Genomic DNA, 11,479 nt, shown 5'->3' on the forward strand with positions numbered 1-11,479 from the left:
AAGACAACTGCAGGCCCCTGAGGTAGAATAACCCATTTCTGTACAGCCTGCAGGGCCTCATCCTGCCTAATCTTGGAAGCTGAGAGGAGACAGGCCCAGTTAGGAACTGGATGGGAGACCTGAGTCCTGCATTGAGAATGGGGTTGGACCTGATGGCCTTCTATGACCTTTCCAACTATGAAACCAAAAACATGATGGCTATGTCACAAGGATGGTTCCCCTGCCCCTCTCTACCTACCCCAAAAAAGTTAGAATTAAAAATTTAATTTTAATGAAAGTTTAAAAGATGCACAAACACAATGGAAAAGAACCAAATTATAATAGCAATTGCTATGATTCAGCACGGAAGCATGGCAGTGGTACAGAATAAAATGGAACTTATTGTTAAAAAGTTTAAAAAACAAACTATTAAAATACTGGGAAAATTAAAAGATCTTCACCTGGCATGGAAAAAAATATAAGGTAACTGCTGGGCACACCTCTTTGGGAAGCTCATTCCAGAGTCCAGGTGCCACAATGAAAAGGGCTCTCCTCCTGGTAGCCACTTTCTTCAGAAGAGGATCCCAGAGAAGGCCCTCCAGAGACCTCAGAGTCAAGGTCCGTATATACAAGAGGAGACGAGCCTTAAAGGTTAACTAACCCAAGATAAATCACAACTGAGCAGAATATGTTTACGACCTGCAGTAGTCCACCAGAGGTGCTCTTCAAGCCTATTAAATCTCATGTAAGTCCTCAAAACGCCCACAAGGAGCCCACCTATTCCTTGCACATGGTCACAGGAGTCAAAATGGTCATTCTCATCCTGCCCACATTTTGGACTGGGATTTTTTAAATAGCCCTTTCAAAAAGGGCCTAAAAAGAGTCGCAGGAACTGAAGAGGCATCTTCTCTCACATCAACCCATGCAAGTACCACCCTGTGATGGAAGGCCGTCCCTTCGGCAAGGGAGGATGGCTTTCCACTGAAGGACCCTTGCTTGCAGGACTCTTGCCACTGGGAAGGTCTGCCTACTTATGCTAATATCTTTTAGGCGCCCGGTCTTTAAAGACTTTTTAATTTTCATGTATATTTATTTCCATTTTCATTGTGGAGTCCAGTACCCGTTGGACTTGGACTTGCTCCTCATAAGGCATTTTTGGCATGCTTGTCTTCCGCTGCTCATGCTGCTTTATGCATTCTTTAGGCAACATCATGTCCCCTCAGTTTTGCTTCTGCTTTCAACTGCCTTTTCAGTGAAGTGTTTTGTTTTGCCTTACAGCAGGGCAAATTTACTGTTATTTCTGAAAGTACCTTTCCCACTTCCATAATGATGTTATTCTGTTATGCCACGTTGCCACCAAGAGGTCATGCAGTGGAAAAACAGGGAAGGACCATCTCTTTAGATAGAGCTCAGGTGGCAACTCTGCAATGAAAGTGAAAGTAGGCACAGTGGATACAGTGCACTATTATATCCTCCTTACTCCGGCTTTTTCTAAGCAAGTGTTTGCATGTCACAGTTGCCCATGATTAAACAAACCCTGGCTAGCCATAAATAAGAGGAAGTGAACAACCATGCTGGCTTTTGGTTGCCCACCCATTCCTGTTGTGTTAAACAACCCAGGCTGGTTATTTCATGACATGCACATGTGGAATTATGAGTTTGGGGAGAGGAACAGCCTAGACTTATAACTCAAGAGGGAACCATGGGCTCCTTCCTCAACAACTCACACTTCTGCATCCAGACATCATGGGCAACAACTGCTTAGCACAGCAGGAACAGCCAGGCTCAGAAGTCCAGCACAGTTGCTTGTTCCTACTCACGAATGGCTATGAAGCAGTTGTTAAGTGGTCGTGACATGTGACCTCGGCCAATTTCCCCATAGGAAAGATGCTCCAGCCATTCATCGTTTTACTTACTCTTCCTTGCACCTTTTAACGCTCTATGGACTCTTTCTGAGAAAGCTCTGTTTCTTTCTGCTGCAATCCAACCAGGCAACATTGGTTATTGGGCAGGTGACAAATACAATCAATCAATCAATCAATCAATGTATCCTTAGCAATTCACTAAGAGGTTGGAGTCCTGAATGCTAACGCATTCTTATTTCCTTTCCCTTTCTCTGTATAATTAGGATATCACTGTGACATTTGTAGTAATCGTCTCTGCATGTCTGAAATGAATTAGTTCATACAAAGTCCTATCCAAATTTTCTCAGCTTCAAATCCACCAGTGCATATTTCCAAACACCTCTTTTTAATATTGAAACTCTGTTCTAAGTTGACTTTTGCTCTGCTTACTTTATCTCATTGGGCAATCGTTTTCTGGAACTTACTAAAATAAATCTAAACTACCGTTCTTGTAAGGGTAAACTAAACAATATCTAATACACCACTGTTTCCTTTTGACTACTCTTACACAACTGTTACAAAAATTGAGAAAGCAACTGAAACCCGAAGAGGAGGCAAAAGTTCGAAGTACATGTGCGGCTCCATTAAATGCATCCCAGCCCAGGCCGTGAGCTTCGCTTTTAATGGAAAACAGCCCCGAAGGTGGCGGTCAAGAAGGGGAGTTCCCAATGCTTCTCCTTTTCCCTGCTTGTCCTCTCAAATTTACCCTCCTCCTTCTTTCCCACCAAGGAAGATTTATTATTTAGTAATATTTATATAGCGCTGCATATCCAGCTAGATTCTGGAGCAGTAAACAGCAAAAGCTGGAAAACAGATAAAAGAATGCATTAAAAACAAGCAAACGCTACAGCAGGTTAGCAAGAAAGTCTTTCTAGAATAGAGGCCTCATCATCAGGTGTTAAAAACTGCATGATGTTAATGCCTGTCTGGCCTTGTGAAGTAGGGAATGCCATAGAAATCGAGCCATTCCAGTTGGGTCATTGGTTTGTGTGGGTCCCTCAGGAGAATAGCCTCGGATGACACCAGTTCCTACATCTTTTCCCCTGCAGTGTATAAAGCAGCCAAGGGGCAGGGCATGATTTTGAGCAAACCACAGAAAAACAAAGAGTTAATACTCCTATATCTATCTACCCCTTTTCCCACTCTGCAATGTTGTAGGCATGTCATGAGCGGAGCTGGCTGGAGCCAGGGGTCAGACTAGATGGCCCGGGGGATCCCTTATGACTCACTCTGTTTCTATGTTCTAGCTTTCTATGATGCTTTTCCTTTAAAAAAAAAAAACTGCCAGAAGAGTGGGGAAATAGAGGAGCGTGTCATGTGCCATTCAGTCCTAACCTGTACATGGCCCTGCATCTATACTCCAAACCGGTCTGTGTTTCAGCTCCCTACAGCATAACTAAAACAGGTATATTGCTGCTCACACAATGTGAGGTCTTATCATGATCCCCACTAGCCTTTTAGATATACTGGCAAATCTCATTGTGGTGCTTGAACCTCCTATCTACTGAGCAAAGGCTGAGCTAAAATATCCAAAACTCTAAAAAGTTGTTTCAGATTGGTCAACCAAAGGCAGAGCTGTCTTTTCAATTGATCCTTTGGTGTCCTGATTGTTAAGTTTCCTCGTAACATGAACATCTCTTTGTAACATGAATTACTGGAATGAAGTTCCATGTGCATATTTAAGTGTCAGAACTGGGCAGCAGACTATGGTGACCAAGAAACCAAAAACAAGACAGCAGCCAGGGGTACAGAGAAAACCAGAAGAGCAAAGGCACTCATCAGGCTCCTAGAACAAATCCCAGGAGAACATGCCAGGGCTCAGGAAGACCCTATTGCTCAGATGAGTCTTGACTGGAACAGGAAGTCTTCTTATAATTCTTCCTGCCCAGGGGGAGCCAATAAACATCCAGGGAAGGTAGAACCAGCTCAGGACCTGGGGAGACTAACCCACCTAAACAGTGACCAATCACACTAAATAGTGAAGCATCACACAAACCTAAAGTTATAGCCACAAGAACTCATGACAAGAGGAAAACAGTCTACATTTCAAGTTGAAATACAAGCTCAACCTTTCCAAGTACAACTGGTTCTAGTTTGGGAGAAGGACACACAAAATACCATTGGGTGGGCCTTCTGTATCAGTGACCTCAGTGGGCCACTGTGGGGATAGCTCTGTGACCTGTAAGCTGCTCAGCATTTATGCCCCCACTGAACATATGCATGTGGTCCCTTTCATTTTACCCTTACAAGTACCCTGTGAGGTGGGTTAGGTTGCCATTCAACAGGCAGACTTTATGACCGAACAGGACTTTGAACCTGGGTCTGTCCAGGCTAAGCTCAACATCCCAGCCAGTCCACCACCAAAAAGCTCTCTAGCTCAAAAGCATGCAAATGCAACACAGGCCTAACCTGGATGCCAGAGGCTGCCCTCAATGAAGAAAGGAATCTCTGACTCACACCATTGAGCATGCTAGCTTGTTTCCCTTTTCCAAAGAGCAAATGGACTTCTTTTGCACTGTGAATATAATTTGAAAAATCTGCAGGCACACCTTGGGCCTGACCTTGAAAGGAAATGGCTTCCAGGATTTGACACAAGATACATAAACTGGCTGCTAATAAGGAACAGAGAAGAAGGACTATGAAGAGATATTGATCCCTGCAGCAGGATGCAGGTGGAAAAGAACCGCTGGCTCATAAACATTCCTTGCATTGAGCTACCTGGATTGGCAGATCGGTACCCTCTGGGTTCTTCTGGATGAATGAAGATAATCTCTAATAATAAAAATGATGACAGAACAAATGAAGTTAGGAGTGTGGCAGGCATGTTCAGAGATCGGTTTGCCTCTGTACACAAGTTGCTGGGGAAAACAACTGGAGTTGTGCTGTTGTACTCATGCCTTTCTTGTTGGCTTCCCTCAGGCAGCTCATTGGCCTCTGGGAGAGCTGAATGCCAGACTGGAGAGTGATCTAGATACAACTGATTCAGATGTTTCTTCTTATACTCCTAACTGGAGCACTGAGCTGGAAGTTCCCTGTATGGCAAAGGGATGGATGCCACACAATTGTTAACTAAGGAGATCACTGAGGGAAAGGAAAATCTTTTTTAATTCATTGGTGGTTGTACTTTCCATTCATTTTCCAAATTACGCAATGTAAAGGAAGGGACAGGATCCAAAATACTACTGATGATGACACTGATTTCATTGAACTCTGTTCAAAGAAACTTTTAAGTTTCCAAGGCTCGTTTTTTATTTATTTATTTATTTATTTATTTGTTTATTTATTTATTTATAACATTTTTATGCCGCCCCATTCGCAAAAAGCCTCGGGGAGGTTTTTCAAGCCAGCATGCAGAAGCAGGCTGCAGGCGAAGCCAGAGATGAAGGTGGGCAGACACCTCTCTCTCTCCCTCTTCCTCCCTGAATAGCAGGCTGAGGATTACTCTCATCAGATGTTTGAGCACAAGCAAAGGAAATGAAATTAGGCCAATGGCTGCATTTTGACCTCATCATATTAGCCAGTTTCTATGAGCATTTTGATCAGATCTCAGAATGTTCTATTGTCCTTCCATGTTCCTTGAAGTTTCCCCACAAAATTATCAAAGGGCAAAACGATTTCACTTGGTTGTTAATAAATGCTTGTAAATACACAAGGCGACAAACACTCGCTGTTCATTAAATGAATACGTGTTTAGAGGATGATAGACAATGGGTGGATTTGGGACATACAGATGATACATGCAGCATATTCAACAAACAGTTGGGGTCCACCAAACCTATTTTGATGCCTGGTACAAACAAGATGGCTCCCCCTCCATATTTCATATACAGAGGCTCTCTGGATTGGTAGCTGAGTCAACACCATGCATGGGATCATGTCCTCCGCTATACCTGAAGCAGCTGAACAGTTGGAGGGGAAGGTGAAAGGTTATATGGCATGCACTGCTGTATTCTCCAACCAAGGAGAATGGCTAGTTGCCACCATTATCTCCTGGCATCTGCTGCCTGAGGTAATCAATTCATTCTGCCAAATGTTAGAGCTGGCCCTATAACATTGTATAATTGTCTTGAAGCTAACAGAAAGGGGAGAGAGTTTCCCTGCCAGCCATACTTGTGGGTCTCAGATGAACTGTACTAAAATAATTAAGTACAATTTCTCTGTAAACCATTATGGGAGAAACCAGACTTTCACCATATAATATTTTACAAAATAATAATCTGAATGCTAAGAGACTATGACTTGAACATCAGCCCTAATAAGAGGTAGGCCAATTTTGAAAGTGTCACAGTCTGTTCATCCGTGTTAACCTAGTATGCTGCTGACCCCCTTGGAGAATTATTCCAGGTTTCTAAAAAAGAACATTGGTCAAAGTTCTCGTATCAGACAGAATATGTAGCAACTGCCATTGCAAAACTGTTTTCTGTTCATTAAGATTACACAGGAGGATTGTTAAGTATCAGGTTCCCTTAAATGCAGTTTTGATTTGACTGCAGAGTAATCATGCTGAAATTTAGATAATTGTGATGCACCTTTTCCCCACATTCCCTAATAAAGAATGAAACGTCTCTGGAAGTATATTAGGGAAATAACTGCTTGTAAATTTCTGTTCTTCATGGGAAGGGGCTATTTGGCTCTTCTCAAGAGAAAATAGGATGAGGCTCCAGGGAGAAGTCCTTGTTTAGGTCCGGCTTTATCATTTGGCAGTCTGAAGTGGCTGCCGGAGGTGGCAGTTGCCAAGGGGCATGCTGTGATGGCCCATTAGGACAGAGCTGTATATGTCTCACATTCATCCAGCTCCGAAATCCAAGAAGTAATGAAGGATGCCGACCCTTGGCCAGTTCGGGGCAATGCTTTTCTGGTAACCCCTCAGGGTAGAAAACAGATTAATTTAGGCATCCCACCCAAGGCTGAAAGGAATGGGACTGGAGGCTCCAAGATGGTGCCTGTGGTAACAATGTACCCGCAAACATCTCCCTTGACACCCAACAGATGCCCTTCCACTGTCTGATTTTTATTTTATTTCTTCAGGTTTTTTAATTGAAACTCTGGAAGGCTGCACACAAATCTTGGTTTCGGCGCTTTGGAGCTCAGACCTCTACTTTGTACTCCATTCTTAGCCAAGTTTTGTTAATTGTTCTCATTTTAATCTGATAGGAAATTAGTGTTGTGTGACTGTCCATGACCCCCAAGTCCTCCCAGGGCAGCCATGTGTGATGGTCTGTGACACATTCCCAACTTTCGAAATGTGCCCACTGACAGAATTCCCCTCAGTTCCCTTTGGGAATCTGGCCTCATGGCTCAAGGAGGAACCTATTCTTAGTAGTATAGAGTACAACCAGAAATCACTGTCACATAAAATTGTTTTTTTAAGGGTCTAAATTACAGAAAAGTCATAAACCGAAACTAAATTACAGAAAAGCCACAAACAAATATCAACTATTTCACTGGGGCATCAAGGGGAAAACCTTTAAAATGCCCCAGCTCTGTTAATGACCTGGAATGTAATCAATTTTGTAAATCAATGCTTCCATAGCCATATTTTTAATAAAAGATCCCATTAAAGGAAGGTGGGGGAAGGAAATGGGATCTTTGCTTTACACAGTAGAAAGAGGAAAATGTGTTCAGTAAGAGGGGCAGACACTGTACCTTTTGCTGTCTGTTTGTCCCCTAAAGCAGGGAAAGTTTTGAAAGAGCGCTGCCCAGTGGATCGCTGCAATGCTCTAGTGTTTAGGGTAAGAAGGAAGGGCAGTGAACAGTTGCCAGCGCATCTCAGCACGCCTGCCATTTGCACAATCACCGCAGCAATGCACTCCGCCCTTAATGTTGGTCCAGTTGCCCTGCAGGTACAAAGATTTTATTAGAATGGACTTAGTGTATTCAATTAATGCAATGCTGTAGGCAGGACACAAAGTCAAAAGTGCTTTGAGAAATGCCTTGAGCAATGCACGCACTCTGCAAATATAGATATCTGAAAAACTGTTTAATGCAGGCTACAGAAGTTTGAGTCCCAAAGCAGAGGGCACAGATAATTGACTAGTCTGGAAGCCTGGTGTGCAATGAAATTGTTCCAAATATTTTTGCTGTTTGCAAGGTTCTCTCAGGCCCACTTTCAGATTGACTGGAAAAAATACCTAGAATGCCATAGAGCGATTTGCCTGAACGTGTGATTAATGTGAAACTGGAAATTGGCAGCTTCTATGGGGCTTTGCCAGCCACTGATGCACCCTGAAAAAAGATATGGTCCTAAGTACAAAAAATTGAATACACTGTTTGCAGCTCAATGACACTTGATTTTAATTGTAAAGGTTACCCCTAGTTCTTTCTTATTCTTCATACAATCAAAATGTGGAACATTTTACAGCACAAAAGGAACAATTTATGCATTCCGAACAAGAGGGATACTGTTTCCATCTCCAGTCCCAAAGTTTTGGACAAAGTCTGGATGTTCAAGTTGATACACAACTGAAAAAAATAATGAACTACTGAGTTTTCACAGAAAGAAATTATCCCTAAAGAAGCTTAAGCACTGCTGGCAAAAGCTCCCAGTTCTAGAAATGATTCCAGGATGTTGCATAAAGTACCTCAAACTGTTCTGAGTGAGGAATCACAAGCCCTCAAGAAATGTCTCGTATAGAGGAGCCCTGTGCCTTTCTTTGGCCTCCAGATGGCATTTACCATGAAGACGGTGGTCATGAGTGCCAACTTTGGCTGGTTTATCAGTTGTGGCCTTATCAGTTGTGGCCTTATCTAACATAATGACACACATTCTGGTTGCACACAGCCTCGATTGCTGTAATTTGCTTTACATGGGCTGCCCTTGAAGATGGTCTGAAGACCATTGATGTATGGCACAAAGCTAGAATGTTTAGGGAAGCCAATACTAGACATTAAAGCCATAACCTTTTGGGGCCAGGCTATCTGAAGAACCACTTTTACCTGAATAAGCCTGCCCAGTCATTAAGATCAGCATCTGAAATTCTGCTGTCCAGTTGACTAGTAAGAGCCCTGAGACTAGGAAGGATCAGAGACAGAGTCTTTTCTGCAGTGGCCCCACTGCTTTGGAATATCTTTCCCTGGAAAGTGTAACTGTCTGCCTCTTTGCTGACCTGTGGGGGGGTCTTATAGATGGGTTTATCCCAGTCAGCATTTCACTAATTTTAATGTACTATGCTTTTGATTCAATCTTTGTTGCTGTGACCGCATTGTTAAATTATTAAAATAATTTTAATAATAATCTTAATTTTTCATCTAACACATTAGTTGAAATCTGCTTTGTGAGGGATTTATGTTAAGAAGGAGGCTAAGCATCTACTAAGTAATTTTCTAAATAGCTCATAAATAAGTGATTTTTTAAGTGTGAGAATTTCACAGTGCAATGCTGTGCACGTCTAGTAAAATATCAGCTCAATGGGACTTAATTCCATATACGTGTATATAGAATACTGCAGCCTCACTGAATTTCTGCTAAACATGAGAAGGGAGAAAGAACTTTTCTCTTTGTTTTCCTCTCTCTCCCCACCTTCTCTCTCTCTCTCACACACACACACAATTATTTGCCCTTTTTAAACTTTTGCAACTTGAACAAGCATTCCCTATACATGGCAAGTTAATCTTCGCAGGAATGAAGGTTAGAACATTTTTCTTTTTTTCTGAACAAAGCTGAGATTCTCAGGATGCTGCTTTCTTGAGAAACATGGGATATGGTTGTAGCACACACACAAGCGAAACTGGATCGGGACCCTGCCCATCTGTAGGACACGTCATTGCAAAATCCCACATATTTCAGGGCTGAGCCCTTTCCAGGCATTTAACTCAAATCCCCAACTCAAACTGCTCCTTGATCATTCCTGACTCATTTCCTTTAAGGACCGGATGGACGAATTTCTCCAAGATGCAGATTTTTTTTCCTTTTTTTTTTTTTTTAAGCAGGATTAGCTTTCCTCTGAAGCAGAGAAGAGTTGTTATTCTGTGCACTCGAATAAGATATCATTTGGGCCTTCATCTCTGCTGTCCACAGTTGTCTGCCAGCCTGACACAAGGACACAGTAACTCGAAGACAAAACAAGTTGAAGGAGAAGTATTTCTTTGTGCTCTTAAGGCAAGACCTATCCAGCTGAGAGGAGCACCTGAGGCTGATTAATGGCCCACACACCGAAGAAAAACCAGCAAAAGACTGACCTGAGATTGGTGTCCTTAGCAGCACGCTCTGTCCCCCATGAAATACAAAGGGCAGCCCTGGGGGACTCTGTTTAGTGACCTTCACGTTTGCAGTTTGCCGGCAGAGGGAAGGAGGGTAGCTTGTGTAGTCTATAAATAGCCTCCATGTGATTCCCAAAGAATATTCCAATTGGCACAAACAGCATGGAGTCTTTCATGGCAACACAAGCCAGCGCCTGCTGGAGGGCTGCCCACCGGCCTCACATTTCGAGTCTCCTTGCCACGACCGGGGAGTGCAACCTGGGACCACCTTAAATTAAGGACGGGGCCTTGCCAAAGAGTAAAGCTAGCCTGAAAGAGGGGAGAGGGCATTAACAGGTGAGATGATAAGCCTGGCCTTCCGCCCCAAAACCCCCCTTTCCAGGATTAGTATGCATTTCATCAATTCAGTTAATGGCTTTTTGGGTTGTCATTCCATCCGGGGGTGGATTTGCATGAGGCCACAAGCCACCTTGTGGGACAAGCCGTGTACTTGGGCAGGTTGCCCAAGAGGCTATGATGTGCCTGACAGACATTAGGGCACATTGTGGCTCTGGGGCCACCCCCCTTGTCCCCCCGCTCCAGGTATCACATTTCCCCCCACTTCCTACAACCACTGGAAGCCACTTCAGGCTAGGCATGGCTTGCCATGTCATACTTAAAGTGGTTTGGGGGGTTTTGAGATTGCAGAAGTGGACTGTCGAGCCCTCTTGCATATTCCCGATGGGGGTAGCCATGAGGGAACCTCCAGCGATTCTCAACAGTCCCTTGAGGGCCTGCACACTGTCCTCCATCTTTTAAAATTCTGTACACCAATCAGTCACACACACAAATAAGTGCACTCAGAATATTCTACCCCAGAATTGTTCCATTTGTGTAAATGAAGCATTTGGGATTAAGAAAAGGGAGGCCTTGCAGTAGGTATTGGCCAGGAGGGTTGGCCTTCTGGCCACATCCAGCAGTCACTCATCCTCTAAAGTGACTAGCACAGGTTTTCAGGGAGTGTTAGTCACTGTTCCCTCATTTTGCAAAGACTTGTCATATTTGATGGGCTGAGCTAGAAATCTCCTTGCCCAGAATTGTCAGGGGCTCTTTGCTCCCTTCTCTGCAGTTTTATCTCTGGTTTTTTTTTTGGGGGGGGGGCAGGGGTTCATAGTAGCTCCCAGTTTTGCAAGTGGGCCCTATCATGGGGTGAATCTGCAGACTGAGTGGGGGGAATCCCATGACAGAGGGAAGAACCTCAGTGAGGATGTGCCCTCCATGAGACATTCCCTAAATTTTGCTGTTCCCTAAGGTGTACAGAACTTGGGGTCAATAGCAAAATGGAGGAGATACTTGGGACTTGTATTCCAAGTATCTCCCCACCACCACCCAAAGAAACCCTTGGGATCCTGTTGGAA

The 11,479-nt window shown here is 43.5% G+C and overlaps 1 protein-coding gene across 1 annotated transcript in view; it reads right to left on the minus strand.

Moving 5' to 3' along the window:
- Positions 1 to 10,207, minus strand: part of LOC123027621 (NAD(P) transhydrogenase, mitochondrial-like) — a 61,956-nt gene extending 51,749 nt beyond the window's left edge. The window contains exons 1-2 of the mRNA XM_044438594.1: positions 10,062 to 10,207; positions 7,530 to 7,720 (exon numbers count right to left, since the gene is read on the minus strand). Of these exons, the coding sequence (XP_044294529.1) occupies positions 7,530 to 7,668 (139 nt within the window). The 5' untranslated portion in view covers positions 7,669 to 7,720; positions 10,062 to 10,207. The remainder of the gene's footprint in view (positions 1 to 7,529; positions 7,721 to 10,061) is intronic.
- Positions 10,208 to 11,479: the final 1,272 nt, after the last annotated feature.

The sequence above is a fragment of the Varanus komodoensis genome, unplaced genomic scaffold (genome assembly GCF_004798865.1).
Source record: "Varanus komodoensis strain SLA01 unplaced genomic scaffold, ASM479886v1 scaffold33, whole genome shotgun sequence".
Lineage (NCBI taxonomy): Eukaryota > Metazoa > Chordata > Lepidosauria > Squamata > Varanidae > Varanus > Varanus komodoensis.